Here is a 22,234-nt window from a genome sequence, read left to right as displayed (position 1 = left end):
GTATGCAAATGATGCAAATTATGTTAATTACGTAAAATCGGAAGGAAGGGCATTGCCCATGGTTCTTTGCGCGTCACTTCGGCCATGACTGTTTTGAGAAGAAACAACAGAAAATATCCAATAAACTAAAACTTTTGTTCGGCGAAAAACAGTGGTATTTTGTTGTATCGCAGCAGTTTTTCTTGTGTTTTAAAGCTCATTGGTACTCATACAAAGTTGTAAATATATTGCACAATGGAAAATGGGCAGGCGAAGTGTTAACATTGAATGATATTTTGTCAGGGAGTCTCTAGAAAATATACCGAAATTATACATCCTTCTGACGCCGACTAATTACAGATTTTGGTTATGATATTCCTACCTTTCTAAATGGCTCTTCGGTATCGGTGACACTGGCGAGGGAAAAGTTTTGAGGAATAAATATTTTGTACTGTCATTTCGTTCGTCGGAAGTAATGGTTAATACAGACATGAACCCGCCTGACCGTCTTAAAACTTTGGAAAAAATTTTCAGTGAGGGCGCGCAAGATACAACTTTAAGTACAGAAACACTATTGGATATATTCCTCGTCTTGTACGATGAGTGTTCAAGTTCATCCCTACGCAGGGATAAAAATATAGCTGAATTTGTTGAAACGGGTAAGGCACTGTTTGTTTCCACTGAGGGAAGGCATTTAATTGACGCTTCGGAATTTGTTTTATCGATAGGATTTGAATTTATAAATACTTCAAAGACTAAGTAATTCTGTTTCTGTTTTAGTGAAACCTATTGCTAAACGCGTGAAAGAATTAAGACTTTCCAGAGATGACTTTGAAATGCTAAATCTTATCGGGAAAGGAGCGTTTGGGGAAGTAAGTTATGGCAATGTTTTTGTAACACGATTGTCTCAAAAAAGTTCATGAACGACTGTAAGATACGCTGGAATTTATAACGAAATTTTGTACAATTCTAGGTTGCTGTTGTAAAAATGAGAAGTACTGGTCAGGTTTATGCCCTAAAGACTCTGAACAAATGGGAAATGTTAAAACGAGCAGAGGTAGGTTCAACCGGAATAATATATTGACATGAAAACTTCCAATTTGGTGATGTTAATCACACGAGCTGTCATCATACTTCGCCTTTTGTTAATATGCAATTTATTTCCTATTATTTCGCTAGCAGGCGGTTCTACGATGCTCTTTTTAAAAGTGGCAATAGTTTTGTATGATAACGGATCTTTCAATAAGACACTGCTGCTGCTTTTAACTTTATTGTTTACCATTGTTAAAACACGGCAATTATAAGTTTTCCTCATATTTGGCATATCGTATGACCATATTTCACCACGTCGTTTCACCCTGTTCTAATTTCAAGTTCTAGAATTCACATTTCTAGTTCAAAATGTCATAATTGGATACATTTTCCTTCTAAATAGCACAAACTATCTTTATACCTCACCTTCATCAATAGTTAAAAAACGTTTGGTACTTAAAGTATTTGATAATGCAATAGTTAGATTATTGGGCAACATTACAGATACATTACATTCCCATGTAATGTCAATTTAAATATCTTTCACTGGACACTAAAATGGTAAATTAAATATTATGTACACCACAAGTATCACAGGTTTCATCCATTAGACATACTGGCAGGTATTTGTGGGGTAATCTACCTGCAGGGACATTTTAAGTAACTCTGTTTACCCATGATAAATGTTAACATTTTTTATTTGATGTCTGACAGTGAAACAGCTGATCATTCATGCATAGCTTTATAATATCAATTTCTTTTTATATCCTCTGGCAAATGTTTCTTATAGTACATCTTTGTCAAAGCCTTAGCTCTAATTTTCAATTTACTTGAAAAGTATCAAGTTGCTCTAGACAGAACAGCAGTTGTGTTGTGCTTTTCAAATGTATAGTTCTAATAAAGAAGCCTTATTCTTTTATATTTGCAACTATACAAAAGATTGCTAAATATAGAAAAAAAAGCTGGAATATTCCCTAACAATAGTTTTTCTAGTAAATGTAATAAAACCGTCTGCTGGAATCTCTTTTTAAGTTCATGAACTGGCAATGCACCAAGATTTATAAACTTTATACTATATTATATACTCTATTTCAGTGGCAGATAGTTTTACTTCTCTGTAAAAGAGCATTGTAAGTCTTTATTGGATTAATAAACCACAAATGAACCGGCAAGCAAAGACCATTTATTCAGCAGTCCAAATAATTTCTCATGAGTCCTGATTTGTTATGTAGTTAAAATGTGTGGGCAGATTCATAGATATTTTAGAAAACTGCTTTGTCTCAGAAATTTAGGCAAGTTGCAAGTTCAAAAAATCATATTTTGTTTTATTTAGACTGCCTGCTACAAGGAGGAACGAGATGTTCTGGTTTATGGTGACCATCAATGGATTACTAATTTACACTATGCTTTTCAAGATGACAGTTTTCTTGTATGTATCAAGAACAGAGTATTACCAATACACTAAAATAGATTCGAAAATTTTTTTATGAAAATACTCAGTTAAAACATTAAACTTAATTTGCTTTATTTAGTATTTTGTTATGGATTACTACAGCGGTGGAGATCTATTAACACTCCTTAGTAAATTTGAGGATCATTTACCAGAGGAGATGGCAAAGTTCTACCTGGCTGAAATGATTCTAGCAATTAACTCCTTGCATGAAATGGAATATGTTCACAGGTACTGTATGCCACCCTATTTAATCTCTTGCCTTTTCATCATCATCTTATATCATCCTCACAAGACTAATCTCTTGAACAGCCAGAACCTTGTAATTATCTCAAAGTGCGTTGTTGTACTAGGCAAGATGCCATAGGTTGGTCTCAGCAAGTTCTAAACACCAACTCAACATATTATAATATTCCCAGTCTTCCCTCTCTTTTACAATATTTTCTATGTTGTGTTTTAGGGACGTTAAACCTGACAATGTTTTGTTGGATGTTACTGGTCATGTGAGATTAGCAGACTTTGGATCATGCTTAAAATTATGCAAAGATGGAACTGTGAGTATATTTGTAGTTGAACCACCAACAAAATAATTTTACCAGTATTGGTAAACACTGTCAATAAGTGTGGTCATATTTCATTCATTTTCTTGTGAGTGCTACTTGCATGTTGGTCCTTATTTCTGCTCATTCATGATGGTTGTGGATTACGCGCATTTGATCATATTTGAATGTAAATTTGCGCGTAATAAGTATTAAATTATTATTATTTAACTTCAGGTTCAATCAGCAGTTGCTGTTGGTACACCAGATTATATTTCACCAGAAATTCTTCAGGTAATTAGTTGTATTTATTAAAACACATAAAAAAGGTAATATATCTAATATTGAGTGGATTAAATTGTTACATGAGGCTAAATTGTTACATTATTCTAGGCCATGGAGGATGGTAAAGGAAAGTATGGCAAGGAATGTGATTGGTGGTCTCTTGGTATCTGCATGTATGAGATGCTGTTTGGGGAAACGCCATTTTATGCTGAGTCTCTGGTTGAAACATATGGAAAAATCATGAATCATAAGGTAAAGTTACTCTTGAAATAAAAATATATTAATATAGCAAAACCTTTCTAGGTGCACATCTTTCTGAAACAAACACACTCTTCTCTAACTAAACATCTCCCTCATGCAGACATCTCTCCAATATAGATGTCTCTTGAATGCAGACACTTTTAATACAGAACAGTGAGAACACTCTTTAATAAGGGCAACTCCCTAGATGAGAAACCTCCCTAATATTCCAATATAAATATCTCTAATGGAGAAACCTGCTTATAGTAGAACCTCTCTAGTGTCAGCTGCAGACCTCTAATTCATTCCTAATGTGTTTTATTTTCAGACTTTCTATGATTGGCCATCACATGTTGAAGTATCAACAGATGCGAAAGATTTAATTCAAAGGTACAGAAATACATTGTATCCACAAGTTAATCATAGCAAAATAAACTTGATGATTTAATGATCGTCTCCTCAGGTTGATATGTCGCGCTGCACAAAGACTTGGCCAACATGGTATTGCAGATTTCAAAGATCACCCATTTTTCAAAGGAATTGATTGGGAAAACCTAGCTGAATGTAGGTTACTCAAAATTGACCAAACCTCTCAGAATTCTTTTCTCAAATGTCCGAGGAATAATTAGGGGATTTCCCTGGTAGCTCTTGAAATGTGCCTAGTTCAAACAAGGTGATATTATGTGAGGTTATTCTTAACATTTTATGGTGATTGTTCCAGGTGATCCACCATATACGCCAGAGGTTAGCAGCGCAACTGATACATCAAATTTTGATGTCGATATTGAAGCATCCAAAGCAAATGTAAGTTATTCGATAATTTGGCGGTCTTCCGCATCTCAGACCTCGCTACATCAAATTTAATCGCGTAATCTGTATGATGCTCTCTGATAAGACAATTATTAGATTCCATTTCTAACTATCAAAATAATGCAGTTGCTTTTCACGGGATAATGTTTCCGTTATATTTGGCCGATACTGTAAACTAAGAATTACTCTCTCTTGTAACAATCTCGTGTTGATTTTCACCCAAGACTTCCACCCAACCAAAGTCAGTCTCGTCGTTCACTGGTCATCATCTTCCTTTTGTTGGATTCACTTTCACCAAAGACAGGTATTGAATGTCATTCTTTGATTGTAAGTCAGTCTCTCAAAACGTCGACAAATAGCGTAGCTAACTTTGAACAATTCTTGTGGATAGCATACTCTCTGATCTGGCTCTGAAGAACAGGAAAAACCAATTCTCTAATGGAACACAGCAGTCTTCTAACGAAGGTACGAGAGACTCCGTTTCCTTATAGTCTCTGGAAGTTCAAATATACATTTTGTTGTTTATTTCAAATTCACAGTAAGCAGCGTATCTGTGGAGGCCTTTGAGAGACGAATTAAGAAACTCGAAAGAGAGAAATCTGAATTAAGTTGGAAGTTGCAAGAATCAACGAAAGTTTTACAAGAACAATCGATTGATACTAAATCTGGCAGTAGAAGTTCGGACAGTGGAAGTTTGAACGAAGAGATTTCTGCTTTGAAGAGGAAGAATAATGGTAAGAAATGGTTTGGAATTTGCGTTGCCTTCATGACATTGGATGTCGGCGGACTTAGGGTTATTCATATTTCGTTTTTTTCTGGTTAGAAATTGAGGTGAAGTTAAAACATAAAGAAAAGGAACTTGAAGAGATTTTGAGTGACAAAAAGACAGCGGAAAGTTCATCCGAAGGTAATTTTATACACTGGGAAAGTATGTCTAATGCACAGACTGTTAGCATAAGAATGACACATTATAGTTATGAGAAAACACGACATTTTAACTGGGACATACATCGTGACGATGTTACCACTTCAAGGGTCCGTTGTTGCTTTCGCATCTTATAATTTCTTTTCTCTTTGAAAGATATGAAGTGGAAGCTCAGATCAGCTGAAAAGGACAAAAAAGCTTCGAAGGAGGAAAAAGTAATTTTGGAAAAGGTGGGTTAAAGTTATTTGTGGAGTTTTAAAGAATGTGAAAATAAACACCTTCATTCCAACCAACATTAAACTATAGGATCTTGCGGAGTCAAAGGAACGCAATACTGCATTGTCGAAGGAACTAAAGGAAGCCCAGAGTCAACGTAAGCTGGCAATGGCTGAGTTCAGTGATTTGAACGATAAACTGGCAGAAATAAGATCTCAGAAAACGAAGTTGATGAGAAATCAACGAGAGAAAGAGGAAGAACTAGGTTTGTTAATAATTGACTAGCAAAAAACACGACAAGTGAGAAAACAAACGAGTCCTGTGGCAACATTCCCAGCTCATCAAAAATCGTCTTTTTCAGAGAGTGCTTTGGAAAAGGTGGAGAGTATGAAGACAGAAATGAGAGTTGTTGATAAGAAGAAGAAAGAGGTAGGTTGATAACACCACTACTTACATATATTGGAAAACACCAGACTTTTATTGAAATTGTTCTATTCCGTGTAGATGAACAGTCAAATTGACGAGTTAACGGCGGAAGTTAGTAAAGAGAAAAAACTGAGATCACGTAGCGAGCAATACTCCAAACAACTCGAGGAGGAGATTGATATACTCAAGGTAAAAACACCTCAAAAAAACACCTCAACCTAGCTCAGGTTATGCTGCTGCTGCTGTCAAGAGTTGCAACCCTGGTGCTGGCTGAGGATTATGAACTTAAGAATTACCTGTAACTTGTTTTACTCTTTATTCCAGAAGAAACAACGAACGATTGGAAAACTTACAAGTTTTGATACAAATGCTGAACAACAGCAGCAGGAAATTACCAAGTATGATCTATCTTTTCTTAAAACACATCTTCAATACCTTGTCTGTTCTAGTTAAGATATCGACCAGCAGAACTACTTGATATAATTATAAAGATGAAACATCACTTTATAAGCTTCGGAAAATCAAACAAACTTGACCAAATCTTTGTTTTATCTCACTTTTTTTTTCTCGTCAAACTCAAACCACGATCAAGTACTCTGATCATCATCTTTGCTGTTCAATCTCAGCTCCCATCATAGACTTCTAATATTTGCTGAGATTTCAGACTGTTTCTTTATGGACTATGATGTTGCCATGTTAACAGTATTTCGTATATTGATTTAAAAAAATCAATTTATGACCGTCGTTTGTTGTTTTTCCTAATCCCTTCTTTATTAAGACAATTAACGCGGCGCTGAATATCCAGTGATTAACAAGCGTCTATATCGAAATACAAAAGAAAACCGGCCAATCTTTCGGAAATAAATGATTTGTAGGATTGAGTTGACTTGTATTGATGGCTCTCGTTTCAGACTCAAGGCGTCGTTGGAAAAAGAGAAGATTGATCATGAAGAAATCAGTTCCCAACAGAAGAAACAACACATGTCTGAAGTAAAGGTATGTGCTTCATTGTAGACACATTCCCGCGTGTGTCCAAGGGGGGCTTTATCAAGTGTTCATGTTTTACATTGATGTAATTCCTGATGACCCTCACCAGACCTCCTTTAAGAATGGTTAAGAACTTGCAGAGCTGTCCACTCTGAATATAAATAAAACAGATTGAGTTTGACTTAGGAAAGTATATAACAGAAAAGTTATGACAAATTGACAATGGTTGTTCATTTCTTAAAATCCCCAAGTAATCCTCTTTTTATTTTACACTGAATTCAAGTTTGTTTAAGGATTACGTAAATATATTAATCTCAGAACATTTATTGTTTAAATGTTGTATAATAAATTCCAATATATATAAGCAGTGCTCCTTCACTTCTTTTAACGATATTGATCTTACGGAAACAAAGTTGAATATTTACTCGAAATATAGAAATCTGTTTAGTCATTGCATAGTGACATTAAGATATCATTCCCGTGTTTGTTTAAGACTAACTTGAATAAACTTTACTCGAAGTGAACTTAGGTTTATTTTTTTAAAGCAATAAGTACTCGATTGCTCTTAAATACATGGATATTTAGACTTCGTTCACACGGGACTGGACGAACTCAGGACTGTGTTTGCATTCCTCCGATTCCTCCCGTTTTCTTGTGTAAACACGTACAACCAGCCAAATTTTATCCGTTTTCACCGTGTGAACATCTGAACTGGGGTATCTGAATCTATCACAGGCCTAAATTCCACCCTTCACGTATGAACGAAGACTCAAATCAACATAACGAATACTCACTCGTTGACCACGGAGGAGAAAAATGTTTAGAAATGTTGTAGTTTACTTTCTTATACATGCATACGGAAAGAATTCATAGTAAAGAGCATTCCACAAATTTCACACATACATGTCGCAACTCGTTGCAATAAATGACTTTATATTGTCTCACAATTCCTATTTCATTTGCTGGCGTGTGAAATCTTTGCTTCATGAATGTTGGTTTTTGCGGTTTTCCGTTGAGGTCCCGGCACGTCATTAAGTCGTCTCGCTATCAGAGTGTTTATCCAAAGTAGTTGAGTGATTGCCTGCTAATTAAGACGCTATTAGCACTTGTGTAAAAACGTCGTGTGGCATAACTAAAGATAGATCTATAGCGTGTGTTCTCTAAGTGATCGGACAAATTTTGGCAGACGAATTAGCGTGTTTGGTGATATCATTGTTTCTCTACGTGGCATTGTGTTTAAGAACATATTTGTATTAAATAAAGGACAAAAATTACAGAGAGTGTTCTGTGACTGTTGTTACAACTTACAAATGTTGTTTTCTTCAGGAGCTCAAAGAGAAGTTACATGATCAAGAAAGTGCTTCGAAGAAATTGGAAAGTCAAGTAAGTTTCGTAGAATTTAGCACAGCTATGATTACAGCTTTATTTTGATCGTTTTACTCATCAATGAATTCCTTGGACAGATATCTGCATTAACAAGTAAAGCTAATCAGGCGAAGAAGGACAGGTATGTGCATGGTGTGTGGTTGTGGTTTGGTGATTTCACCATTATTCTTGCATACGTTTTAGTGCATATTTCTAATTATTCATGTTTGCTTTCATAGTATAAGTGAGCAGCAAGATGTCATCAGTGATATGCAACGACGATTTGAGCGAGATCGTAGTTTACTGAATGAGGAAAATAGAAAACTGCAACTTGAAGTAGAAAAGGTGAATAAAAGGTTTAAATTATAGAAGCATGAGTTGATGACTTGTGTTTTCATTCATTGCACTTGTGCCATCCCATAACAAAGCTTTTAGCATGACAAATAAGGGAACAAATGACAGATATGGTCTCCCGATCAGCCTTGCCTTTGACCACTGAGTTTTGAATGTTGTGGTTTTCTTCATCGTTTGCAGGTGACAGAAAAGCTGAACAAAGCCCAGATTTCTCAGCGTCGTAATGATGAGGAACTCAAAGACATGAGGGAAAAGAATGACCAGGTTGCACACTGGGAGGCACAGATCGCTGAGATCATCCAATGGTACGGTAGTTCATTATTCTCTCTGTAAATGTATATTAGAAATGTTGCTGGTAAATCTTAGCATGATGTCATACCATTGCTAATACATGACGTCATATTTGCAGGGTGAGTGATGAAAAGGAAGCACGTGGGTATCTTCAAGCATTGGCAACCAAAATGACTGAGGAACTAGAGGCACTTAAACCTTCAACATCTGGTTATGGTACTCTTGGAAAGGTTGGTTTACCAGAGTTTACCAATACTCTCGTCACGATGCACCACACCACAATATTTCATACAATACCACACCACACTATAACTGAACCCTACTAGTACCCTAACCTATCACCTTGTATTACATAGGGTGATAAAGATTGGCAAGCGAGAAGATCTCATAAGATGAATAAACAAGAACTCCTCGCCTTGCAAGCAACACTGAAGAAGGAACTTGAGGTACCTACTAAATTCTACCTTGATCATTCTCTTCATACAACAGCGTTAAGACGAATGTTTAAATGATTTCTAGGCAAAACAAAATCTTGCTGATGAACTAAACAGAATTAAGGCGAACGGAGCCATGACGGAGAAGTATGTTTTCAAATCAAACAATCTAAACCCTCAGTGAATTATTTGACACTTATCGTTATTTTATTTCCTGGATAACTGTAGGAAACTGAGTGAAAGTGAGGCACAGAATAACACGATGAGAGAGGAATTAAGAAAACTCCGGACAGAAAACGAACAAATTAAGACTCAAGGTTTCCAGAAAGAAGGTAAACATTGTTATTTGGCTCCTTGTTGTATGCTGACTATCATTAGATACGAAACAAACTGTTTTACTGTTTCTTGTAGATTCAAAATATCGCGACCAGTTTCCATTCATGACTCTGCTCAACAAAGAGACGGATACTGTAGTTATGTCCTCCGAGGTTGGTTCATGACAAGTCTTGGGAAGGAAGGTCCTATGTAAGAATATTCATACGAGCCCTGTCAAACCTTGAAATATTTGTTTTTTATTTCTTCAGACTTCCGAACACCATCCAACTCTTGAGGAACGATCAAGTTTGGAGTTGACTCCATCTTCTCCAGGATCACCTCAGGTAAACACCATTATTATCATAACAAGAACAATCAAGGCTTGCTCATTTGGAGGCTCGCCTCAACTGTGAAAGATGTCGTTGCTTTAAGCAGTCGAACCTGACAAAAACTGTCAGTATTGTTGATCACGTTTATACTGAAATTTTTGTTTGGTTTTATTCCTTATATAGCCTAATGCTAGCACTGAATCAAGCGCTCTGGCTCATCCTAAGGTATTAAATGTCTTGAAGCAAATACTTCAGTCTAATAGCATTTCTGTAATTGATTTCAACCTTTTTTGTAGCCTCGAGCACATAAGTTTGGTGTAAAGACGTTTACCTCACCCACGAAATGCCAACAGTGTACGTCACTTATGATCGGATTAAGGCGACAAGGCTCGGTCTGTGAAGGTACAGTTGTCTTGGAATTATCAAAATCTAGTTTTCAAACATACTATATATACATGAATGATGGCAATAACGAAATAATATATAATGTTTTTCAGTATGTAATTTTTCATGCCATGTGACTTGTATGGATAAAGCTCCACCTGTTTGTCCAATTCCTGCAGAACAAGGTAGCAAATTTAACTTGAATTTTCTCTCATCAAACAATCCACTGTAAGCTAACTGCATATCTCAATGATCGTGTGTGTTTACAGTCAATCGTCGCCCACTCGGTATTGATCCTCAACGGGGAACTGGTACGGCCTATGAAGGTTATGTGAAGGTTCCTAAACCAGGTGGAATCAAGAAAGGCTGGCATCGTCAGTTTGCCGTTGTCTGTGATTTTAAACTCTTCCTGTTTGATGCTATCGGTGATCGTCAAACCCAGATATCGCAATCAGCCAGCCTTGTCCTTGATATGAGGTACAAAAGAGATCATATTGAACGTTTTTCTTTCTATAAAATTCTTACTATATGAATAGTTTTTCTTACTAGTCTTTTTTTCACAGAGATGAAGACTTCTCCGTCTGCAGTGTCCTTGCTTCTGATGTGATACATGCGCACAAGAAAGAGATCCCTTGTATCTTCAGAGTAAGTAAACAACTAGATTTTCTCCAGGAGCATCATCAATAATTTCATCTTAAAAATCCAAATTTTCTAATATTTCGTTCATCTTCAACTGGTAAGATATTTTTGAAGATAAATGTACCGGCGGATTATTAAGATCGATTTAGGTCTAATAACCAATCCTGCGTGTAAAGTGAGAGATCAGCCCCCCCCCCCCCCACTCCCGTTTAGAACATGAGCTACAATCAATGGCCTTATGCTGGATTTTGTTTAGTTAACCTGTTGTCAAACATCGCCCCCTGGAACAACTTTGACTCAGTTAGTTTTAACTGACAGTGAGACAGAAAAGAACAAATGGGTCAACGCTCTTCAACATCTTCACAAAATGTTGACTGAAAGCCAAGACACCTCAAAAACTGTAAGTTTACATTGCATAAAGATGACTGTGTTTGTTTTTTAAAGCCAGAGTAAATATCCATACACATCTTAAAAGAATATTTTATGCCAGTCAGCCAGTGCTAATATCCATCACGGTGATACCGTAGTCACACTGTATGGCACGTCCTTTCCTTTCAGCAAATTTTCCAAGCCAAAGAAGTTTGCGATGCATCCCTTCACATCGTTAAAATGGCGTTGTGTGCGACGATTATCGACACGGATAGAATCGTCGTAGGAACTGAGGATGGCCTCTTCCTCTTGGAACTGATGAAAGAATGTAAGATTTTTTCTCACGTCTCATTGCTACTGTAAAAACAGCCGAGTTTCAAGAGGTTTTGTAGTTGGAACTCTAATTACTGTACACTGGTTTGGGAATGGGGACTACATTAGATCGCGGAAGAGCAGCTGTTGATAAATACGACAAACAAATTAATGTTTATTTATTCATTTTTCTAGCGTGCATACGTATTGGTGATGCAAAGAAAGTCACCCAAGTCGAAATGCTTCCGGAAGAGAAGCTGCTGATCGTCCTATCAAGTAAGTTACTAAATTTTCATATAAATATTAAATCATTTAATACGATAAAAATTAACCTCCTGTCCCACTTTCCAGGCAAGAACAAACAAGTACGTCTGTACCCATTATCTTCACTGGATGGTCATGATACTGAACCTGTAAAAATCGTTGAAACGAAAGGTAGTGTGCTACATCAAGTATAGCAAGTTATCAAGTTTGTCTTATACTTTGCCGTATTTTAATACGCCTTATCTTGCTTTGATCTATGTTTGAAATATTTTTTTAAGGCTGCTCCCTGTTTGCCACCGGATATATCAATGATGGAAAGTCGAGCTGCCTCTGTGTGTCTGTGAAACGTCATGTGTACGTGTATGAATTGCATAGTAACAAAAACAGACACACTAAGATCAAGGTAACTGATTGTTTACAACTGGTAAACCTCTGGACTTGCAGTAGTTGTCAGAAGAGGGTGCAGTGTGTAATATTTTTTTTTGTATCATTTAGCAACTAGTACTGTCCGTGAACTGTCAATGGTTGGGACTCTACAGTGGTCGTTTGTTCGTTGGTTATGTTTCTGGATTTGTGGTGCACAGTTTGCAAGGAGGAGAACCTCTTAGTAAGTATCATTATGACGAACTTCTTTGCCATCCTGAGTTCCTTGTTTCTGTCTATAAATTACAGCCGGAACCAGGTTATAACAGCAAATATTGTATTTTCACTCTCAGAACTTGTGAGCTCTGAAGATCCTTTGTTGTCTTACGTGGTTTCCAACCAAATGGACGCATTATTAGCTGTTGAGATTATACCAGATAAGGAGTACCTGCTCTGCTTTGATGGTGAGTGTATAGATAAGATATGGTATGGGGTATGGTATGGAGTATGGTATGGGGTATGGTATGGAGTATGGTATGGCGTATATGATATGGTATTGGGTATGGTATAGACGGTATGGTATGGGGTATCGTATTGTATGGGGTATGATATGGTATGGGGTATGATATGGTATGGGGTATGGTATAGACGGTATGGTATAGAAAATTGATAACTGAAATGTTTCTTCACAGAGGTTGGAGTCTTTGTTGATAATTTGGGACGGAAAACGAAAATGGAAGAGCTCATGTGGCCATCACCTCCCGTCAGTGTCGGTAGGATATGCAAGTGTGGACTTAAAGAAGAAAATTGGACAACATCGCCTTTTCTGATAAATCAAATCCCTTTGTTTTTCAGCCTTTTGCTATCCGTTTATTATATCATTCAGTGATCGAGGTATTGATGTATTTGAGGCAAACACTGCCAAGTGGATTCAAACCATTCCAATCAAAAAGGTAGAGAATACAATCCCTTCCTTGGTTGTATCGTTTATATTTTTACTTAAACATCATTTTTTATGTTTAGTGTATCTCCCTGGTCAGCGATGGTTCTCTGTGTCTTTCAACAGCTAATGAAATACCCAGCTTGTTATTCTTAAGAAATAAACTAATGCAAGGTATGGGTTAAAATATTATCATTGGAACTGCAGTTATACAACCTAACTACGATATCATAATGCGTTACTTGAATATAGCTCCAATTTGGCAATAGAAAAATATTTATATGATGATGAATTTGTTGTTTACTTACAGAGGAGGAACTGATCATCCCTGATCCTACAAAGGGCAAGAAAGCCATTGCTGCTGTCCTTAAGATGAAAAGCAAGAAGAAGTAGGTTCTCATTCGTGAATGCCCTACTTGTAGTGCAAACTCGATTAAATTTCTGTATTTCTATAATTTGTTTCAGATGGTCATTCAAGACAAGAGAGTTAGGATTCCAAGATCTTGACAGCGAAACAAAACAAAGATTAATTTCTCTTCCAACTAATTTCAACCATGTGTCTCATATGGGGCCAGGTGACGGCATTCCTGTGTTAAAAGATATGTCTGTGGTATGTCTTCCTTTACTTTCTCTATTTTCATGAATATTCGCATTTAATATCGATGCATTTTCTCCCGCAGAGACCTCAAAGAGTCGAGGAAGAAGAGCTTCTTCATGGTATGAATAAATTATTTTGTTATAATAAATTCCCCTGGAGTTCTCCTGTCCTGTCCATGATGGAGGTATCTGATCTAGAGTTTAGCTTGTTGAATAAGAATTATCCTTACTTGGACTTTTGGGAAGAACAGTTAAAAATTCATAGAGTCACCCGACATATGCAGTTGGTTTTTCGTGTAGTAACACTGGATTCAAAGATTTCTTTAACTATTAAAATACTGAAAATCAAAGGGCAAAAGTTTCGTGAATCATTCAACAATTTCTCCGTTCTGGATAGGATAATAATGAGTCGTTCTTTTTTCAGATGGTAACATGAGCCGTAGCTATACAGCTGTTGGTCCTATCAGATCAAAACGACCAACCAGTGCTGTTCCACGACCAATGAGCGCCGCGCCTTCGCCACCTTTCGTTAACGGAAAGTCCTCCTCTGATGGAGTAAGGTGAGCCTTGTATGCCCCGGGTGTATGCATTTGCAGGCATAAAGGCAGGCACTTTTGTATATATGCAGGCGTAAAGAGAGGGGAGGGGAGGGGATGAAGGCAAGCAGGTTTGTAGATTTATGTGCAGGAGAATGAAGACAAGTAGGCTTACTGATGGATGAAGGGAAGGCAGATGTGTAGTAGACATTTTTTTGACTGACCAAAAGCAATTGGATTAATCTTATGTTAAAATTTCATTCTTCAGCATTGAAGGAGGGAGTCGGTCGCCATCATCAACATCAAGTGAAGAAACTCGAAGCAATCGTCTGTCAGGGGACTTGGAGAAATATTTTTCTAAGGTAGATGACGACAACTAGAAGGTCATGACACAACAACCTGGTTTTTCACATCATCAATGCGGTGAATGAGAGAGAGGAAAATTAGTGTAGATATAAAATACAGCAAGTGTTTTGTGTAAATTCTCTTAAACATTATTTTATGTCTGGGTACAAATAAAACAAATTGTTGGGCGATTAAAAAGCACTAACCTTAAACAAACATCCCTGTAACTGACCTGTCCAGTAAAATTAAAATTCTGCATTTACTATCGTCGAAAATATACTATTATCCAATCAAGATGTGTTTGTATATAATATACCTGTATTGTCAATCAAAGCACAAAACACAAAAGTGTTTTATATAGAACATCATCTATTTTTTTAAATTTAAAACTCGCTATCCTATTAAATTCGTTTCCCGGGATACTTCGATGATATCCCTGTGATTCGTAAGTAATAAATCCTTTGATAGCCGACAATTTATCAAGTGGTAAAAAATGAATGGTCATTATAGGGATAGTGCTAAATAAAGACATTAAATTGAATTGAACTCCTGAATTATATGCGTATTACGATATAGTTAGCTAAATTTGGAACGAGATTTAAATATTTTTAAGAGATATTGAAACGTGTAATGTTAAAATAAATTTTAAAAATCTTGTCAACTTTATTTAATGCCACTCGATATGCGCATCTGTTTACAGACTCCCTAAAACGTGGTCTTCAAGAGCACCTCACGTGACGTTTTAATATATTAAATACAAAGATTTTGTTTGCAAGTGTACATAATTTTTTCATTCGACATTTCAAAATCTCCTGTTTTTTTTAACCCTTGAGATTGGTTTACAAACAATGTACGGATGAGAATTACAAAAATTTCGTGCCAACTTTGTGAGGTTCAATATCATCTAATTTTCCTTTGAAAAGAATGAGGTATACTTCGTGTTTTTTTAAGGCGGATGTAAGGATGTGCGCCAATATTTGAGTGGATTATTTACAAACTACACAACTAACACAAATATCGATTAATAATAACATGAATTAGAGTACTTAAAACAGTTTTAAATATATTAAAACAGACCACAAAATAGAAAACATAAGTTGTGTTAAAAGTGGACAAATTTAAAAAAACGAATGACGTAAACACAACTTCGTTCTCTCTCTCCTTGAGGCACTTGACTGTGTTTAAAATTCAGTGAACATAATGAATTTTTAATGTTTGTTGACCGAGGGCAAAGTCAGTGATTCTCGACACAATAACTCGACCAGAGATGAATCATTCTTCTGCAAAAACTTGGGCAGGACAAACCAACTGCGTCCTGATTAAAGATTAGTTTTTTTGTCCGCTTTATGCTTTATGCACTGACTAAATATCGAAAAACTAACTTCCCTTTGCCCAAGATTGCCAGAAGAATATTCGATCAGCCTCCAGAGTCTAGGGTAAACACCATAGTAAACACTGAGCTAATAAAATAAGATTGGATCACTGCAGTCATTAAAATTTAGTGTACACCCTGTTATTTCATTCAGTCATTCAGTGAGGTTAGTTTCCAAGAGTACCATCGTTGATGTTTATACTTTTGACTGAAATTCTCCTACTATTATCACTTCCAGAAAAGGTCGATGTTCGAATCAGGCTTATGTTGCTTAGCTGAATAGTTTCACGCGTGTAATCGCAATTTGCGTTGGGAATTGTTAGTCACCCCAAGATTGAATCATTTCTGGCTGGAATATTTTGAACCAAGTTCGACAAGGAAACTGATCTTTTAACTATTTTTTCTTAGGCACCTAGTATTCTCTTGCAAGATGGTTCACAACCGCTAACTGCTTTTGGTAAGTTCCGCATATCTTTGTAAAATAATTGTTGTAAAGCAGGTGAACAGTTCTATATGTATATACTGGATGCCTTTGATCTGTTAAAGGGTTCTAGTTAAACCTCTCAGTAACTTTATAATAATCTACAATTTCTTTTCATTCAGATTCGATAAATTTAATGCCCAACGAATTGCAGGAAACCTCCAGCACAGGGCACCCATCTTCACCAGAAAGGTACGGTTAGCATGATAAACAATTTGTAAGGTTTCTGGTGAAATTTACACTCTATAATTTGTGCATTTTCAGCTCGGAAGTCCACCTTTGATAACATAGACCAGAAAGAGGTAAGCATGCATGTAAATTATCTGTTACGTGTAATACAGTTTTTTTCCCGAAAAATGCCTTCCCTATCTTTAGTCGTCTTTTATATGAACAGAACCTCAAAGTTGTTCTACACATCATAATTTATTGTTTTTTTCTAAGTATCCCAAAATCATACGAGATATTTCGCCAAGACCTGAGCAAGGGCCATCTTCATATGACAAAGAATTTTCATCGGAGAGTGATAAGTACCCTAATGCCGCGACTAACAAGTATAATCAGAATGTAGTTATATATATATATATATTTTTATACAGGATAATTTTATAATTTGTATTATTATTATTATTATTATTGCTAAAGACAGTTTCTCTGTGACTGAACGAATATCAAACGAAGTCACTGTAAATTAAGAAGAAATTTATAGGACCTCAGGTTTGCCATCACTGAGCTAAATAGAATCTACTGTAGTGGTGAAAGACAGGCGTGTGGGCTGTTGGGTGTGGTTGGGTTGTGGTAATTTCATGGGAACATTTAAAGCATGCATTAACAAGTCACTTCGAAAAAAAATATTTCAAATAAAGTTTCTGCAAAACAAGTAAATTTCTTATATACAGTTGTTAATTTGTGATCAGGCATATGCTTTGAAGCAGAAATTTGTAAATCATCGCAAGAATCTCGCCTATGAATGAGTTGTTGTTTACGTATTTTAACGCAGATGGTAAAGTTATATGTAATGAGAATCTCCCTAACTGTCAACAGATTTATTAAACGGCGCCATTTTGTCCGTAAATAGTCAGTAACCATGAGGTCTAGAAGCGTCTAGAAACATAAGAATATTAGTGATATGTCCTCGCTGTAATCGCGTAGTAATCTCTTTGCACTAATTAACACATTCTGCACTTAGCTTTGATCAAGCATTTTAAAACTCGTTAAATCTACTGCAAGCTAATATAAAATTTTTAACTCGAATTTTCATATATGAGTTTTAATATATCTTAAGCTAAAATTGTAATTTAATGAAAAAAAAATAGACGAACAATTTGTGCAAAACTTTGTTTGACTACTTTCAATCTGTTAGAAATGTTATTGTATTATAATGGAACCAGAATCTTTCCATAAGTGAAGTAAACCAAATTAATACCTTTTGTGTTTAATACGATAGTTAGTACTGTATAAAAAAGCCGTGATTTATCGTCGAAAGATCAATATGTCTTTTTAAAGGGGCTGTTGGTCGTGCCCAAGTATTTTCATATGACCTCAGATTTTATTATTTCTGCTGCAGGTAGCGTGTACTATCGTAAAACAATCTTGAAAAGTGTCTCCGGAATTTCTTCTTACGAACACTTATTACTAAACTGATTAGCAGACGTGATTATGACACACGTGTTGTTTTACGAAGGAATTTGAATGTCGTAAATTAAATCTGTTGTGTATATATCGTATTAACACAAGCATATTGAAGTATTTTATGAGCAATGTTTGGCCTGTCAGATTCATCTGGTAGTGCGTTTGAGGACTTAAAGTGAATTCCTACAAGGTATTAAACTCTTACTTAAGAAAGCACTTTCGGTGTTTTGTGAATACTTCAAAGATAACAAAGTTATAAGCGAGCATTTGTCAACAAGATGTTTAAAGCAAGCGAGTTGGTCAGAGCAAGCCATGAGAAAGCAGGCGAAACGAAGAAAACCAATCTTTTAAGAATGTACACGGACCACTGGCAAACTTTAACTGGGAAGCGAACTATTCGTAACCAAAGACGCAACTTTGAGGAGATGCTAATGGCTGAAATACCAGGAGCTGTGGAGAAGACGAGCCTTGCAATGCATGCTGTACTAGAATCTGAACTAGACTCTGATTCTGAGACTGGGTGTAATCCACGTGCTGGAACAGCAGCCACCCCGTTGACCGTAAGAAATCATGCTTTGCTGCATTACTTTGCCAATCTGGCGCGGTCAAATAATTTCAATGATAAGATGGATTTCGCATTTGTCCAGTCCTTGGTAAAGAATGGGGCGTCAATAAACACAGCTGATAAACATGGACAGACCGTGTTTCATGAAGTATCCAGATCCTGGCATACCGATGTCGCTAAATTTTTGCTGGATAATGGTAAGAAATATACCTTTCAATCAATTGGTCTAATTCGCATGATGTTTGTAAGGGAAATGATGAATGCACCCATTCACATCTGTTACGAATTCGGTGCAAGGTTTTCCTATAGTTGTAACAACAGTAAAATATTCTCATTTCTTCAGGTGCTGACTTGAATAAAGTTGATAAATTTGGTCGTTCTCCACTTCACGTTGCAAGCTCTGTGGATTACGTTGACATGGTTGAATTCCTTTTGGAGAATGGCGCTGATGTTGCCGCGAAAACGCACGGAGAATGTCAAACAGCTCTGCATTTTGCTGCTAAGAATGATGCTGTGAATGCAATGAAAATGCTATTAGCTCATAAGAGTGATATCAATTGCACAGATTACAAGGACAGAACTCCTTTGCAGGTGAGAGATCCACTTCATGAGGTGTTGTTACACCAGAAACCTTGACAAGCTTTGTTGTGATCTCAAAGATCATGTTTTACTGATCCACTGTTGAGGAAAATCTGAACTAACTTTGTGTATTTTCGAAAGAGTAATTAGAATCAATTAAATCTAATCAAACAGCAGAACTGGAACAGTGCGATGATATAACGTTAATTGCTTTGTTAAAAGATGAATCTATAAATAAAATGAATCAAATAGTTTAACATATGACTCTTTCCGATAGCAGTTTACCAATCAAATACCAAATTTTGAAATGTACGTTCTCTTTACTGCAGATTGCAGCAGAACTCAATCGTGCTAAGTCAGCGACATTTCTCATCAATGCCGGGGCTTCAGCCGCCGTCTGTGACACTCAGGGAAACTCTGTCATATCTTTGCTCATCGAAAGACTTCCTTCTGTGGCGCTGAAAGCTCTGGACCAATTCCATCTCAAAGACAGAATAAATCGCAAGCAATTTTTTTACCTCAATTGTCTCGAACCTCGTCATAGAGATGATGGACCAACCAGAGCGAAAACCGCTCTTGAGGTAATGTGCACTCTACATAACCAACAAATTCATTACGTTTTCGTAGTCTAAACAAGCCTAATCAGTCTAGAAATGTGAACTGAGTAATATTTTACCATGCTTCTCTAAGGTGGCTGTCCTACACAACCAATCAGAGATCTTGTTACATCCAGTTTTCCAGCGACTTATCAATGTCAAGTGGGAGAAATACGGCAAAATCCGAGCATGGGGCGACCTTCTGATGAATGTGTTTTATGCGATATTCTGGACCATCCTCTGCGTGACGCAACCTAAGCACCCACGTGATCACTACAACCCCCTGGGACAAAAGTGGTGGAGAATCGTCTTGGAAATCATCGTGTTTCTCTTCACGTGCTACGAGGCACGTAAGCAGTTCTTGGAAATTTACGGCAGTCGAAAGGAGCACCAGTCTTGGATAGCGTGGAAAACGACAGACCTGTCACGTGACAAAGAGTACTGTCATCCCCGCTGGCCTGAAGAACTGCGGTATCTTGAACAGGAGCTGAAATCGCTACGTGGTCAGCGGGCATTGCTATTCAAAGATGCGTGGAACCATTTCGAGTGGTTTACATGTACTATATTGTTAGGTACAGTTCTTACCTACATGGTGAACTATTTCTATCATTCAGACACAGCTTACAGTGTTCATATGAGGGTCGCTGTTGGCTTGCTCATAGCCTTGTGGCTACGGATAATGAAATATGCACGACCTTTTAGACAAACTGGACCTTTTGTGATAATCCTTGGTCATATCACAGCAGATTTCCTGAAGTGGGCTGTGCTCTTCTTTATCATTTACATTCCATACAGTGCAAGTTTCTGGATGGTCTTTGGCGGTGTGAGTCCCACTCCAGTTGAGGGATATGGTACTGTGTCTGAGCTGCTATTCAATGTATTTCGTATGACAGTTGTTGATCAATATAACTTTCATGGACTTTCTCAACAAGATGCCACAATGGCGAAGCTACTCTGTGGAACATACATTGCGTTATCAGCCGTGATTATTCTGAACATCCTGATAGCTTTGCTCTCTCATACCTTTCAACGTGTTTACGACAACGCCAAGTCTAATGCAGTAATGTTGAGAGCGAAGATCATTCTCAACTTGGAGCGGTCTCTTAGCAGGCAACGACGAAAGAAAGCTCATGAATATGTCATCACTCACTGTTCACCAGAAGTGTTGCCGTACGAGGATGAATACTGGGAGAACGAGCTGTCCTTTCAAGCAACGAATAAAAATATTTTGACAGAAGTGGAAGAGATGTTTCAACTGGTCAACGCTAACCTGGGGAAACGCTGTGGTATGAAGGCAAAAAGTGACTTTGATTCTATCATGGAAAATGTGAAAAACGTCCGCAAATCACAACAGGATCTGCAAGAAGCTTCTCTAAGAATCCGTGTGCACCTCATGAAGCTGGAGAATTTTTTCCACATGCTGGATTCTGCCGAGAGCCCAAGATCGTCTAAAGAGTCCTCAGTAAGAAGTCGAGTGCGTGGATCGCGCGCAAGTCCACGCGATAGCCCATGCAGTTCGGGTGGGAGTCTGCGCTTGTCTGGTGCAAGTCCTTATGGCTCAAACGCGGGTGTAAATGACGTTCACATCAATCGTCGTAGAGCCAATGGAGGCCCTCTCGGTTCCCCAGTGACTCTTCGTGTTTCACGCGCGAGCTCCCGCGGATCGGGCAGCGAAGGCCGTCGGGTAAGCAAATCAAAGTTCGGGCAGAGAGCCAGCCTGCCGGTTAGAAGAAAATGCGGTGTTGCCTCTCTTCAACATGATCCTGAGATGTACACTTCGTTTATGAAGAAGCAAGCGGAGACTTCATCTTTGAAGAGCTTTCTTGAACGTGGTCAAAATGAAGCATCTCATTCTGTATTGACAGGACATTCCTCTTCTGCTGTCAATATCGCAACTACTGAACAGGACACAACTAGAAACGATGGCAAAAAATTGTCAGATGGTTTCAACGAAATTACAGTAAACTCGGAGGAGAGTCAGGAGAGTTCGGTTGAATCACGTCAGCATACAGATACCATGGTAACGGAACCTCGCAGTTCTGGCAATAACTCCGACAAGTCGAGTGTGGCCAGTGAAAACTTTCGTCGCAGCGATAATGACGATGAAAACAGGAGAGAAGAAATTACTAATTTCGGGTTAAATTTAGACAATAGTTCTATTAATAACTCTCAAAAAATAAAAGAAAAACAGTCGTGAATTTGAACTACGTTTACTCTGAGATTGTTTATTATTACTTAATGGTCATCGAGATGTTTCAATAAATATTAATACAGTTCTTAGCAGAG

General features: G+C 37.2%; 2 protein-coding genes across 2 annotated transcripts; both read left to right on the top strand.

Annotated features, from left to right (window-relative positions):
- The first annotated feature begins 82 nt into the window (after window positions 1-82).
- LOC114531509 (serine/threonine-protein kinase MRCK alpha-like) lies at window positions 83-17,794 on the top strand. Its single transcript, XM_028553114.1, has 55 exons — window positions 83-638; window positions 760-851; window positions 953-1,036; window positions 2,345-2,440; window positions 2,544-2,692; window positions 2,922-3,015; window positions 3,238-3,294; window positions 3,394-3,537; window positions 3,854-3,915; window positions 3,989-4,089; window positions 4,247-4,329; window positions 4,560-4,639; window positions 4,727-4,800; window positions 4,875-5,069; window positions 5,159-5,242; window positions 5,417-5,490; window positions 5,567-5,741; window positions 5,838-5,905; window positions 5,981-6,091; window positions 6,227-6,300; window positions 6,814-6,898; window positions 8,216-8,272; window positions 8,353-8,396; window positions 8,494-8,599; window positions 8,789-8,913; window positions 9,018-9,129; window positions 9,256-9,345; window positions 9,419-9,480; window positions 9,562-9,665; window positions 9,745-9,821; window positions 9,918-9,992; window positions 10,161-10,202; window positions 10,274-10,379; window positions 10,475-10,546; window positions 10,631-10,838; window positions 10,925-11,006; window positions 11,257-11,400; window positions 11,559-11,697; window positions 11,877-11,957; window positions 12,033-12,116; window positions 12,224-12,348; window positions 12,441-12,552; window positions 12,662-12,772; window positions 13,001-13,081; window positions 13,164-13,261; window positions 13,332-13,422; window positions 13,559-13,637; window positions 13,714-13,858; window positions 13,929-13,965; window positions 14,270-14,405; window positions 14,650-14,743; window positions 16,507-16,555; window positions 16,702-16,771; window positions 16,844-16,881; window positions 17,021-17,794. The coding sequence occupies exons 1-54, from the start codon at window positions 455-457 to the stop codon at window positions 16,860-16,862; spliced, it is 5,223 nt and encodes a 1,740-aa protein (XP_028408915.1). The 5' UTR covers window positions 83-454; the 3' UTR covers window positions 16,863-16,881; window positions 17,021-17,794.
- A 157-nt stretch (window positions 17,795-17,951) lies between these two features.
- LOC114531510 (transient receptor potential cation channel subfamily A member 1-like) lies at window positions 17,952-22,184 on the top strand. The gene is made up of 4 exons (XM_028553115.1): window positions 17,952-18,970; window positions 19,117-19,364; window positions 19,682-19,933; window positions 20,043-22,184. Exons 1-4 carry the CDS (start codon window positions 18,487-18,489, stop codon window positions 22,143-22,145), a joined length of 3,087 nt encoding a protein of 1,028 aa, XP_028408916.1. The 5' UTR covers window positions 17,952-18,486; the 3' UTR covers window positions 22,146-22,184.
- Window positions 22,185-22,234: the final 50 nt, after the last annotated feature.

Source organism: Dendronephthya gigantea, unplaced genomic scaffold, assembly GCF_004324835.1.
Source record: "Dendronephthya gigantea isolate DGI-Jeju-01 unplaced genomic scaffold, DenGig_1.0 000073F, whole genome shotgun sequence".
Taxonomy (NCBI): Eukaryota; Metazoa; Cnidaria; class Anthozoa; order Malacalcyonacea; family Nephtheidae; genus Dendronephthya; species Dendronephthya gigantea.
Note: the sequence above shows the minus strand (reverse complement) of the source record. Positions and strands in the feature narration are given on the sequence as shown.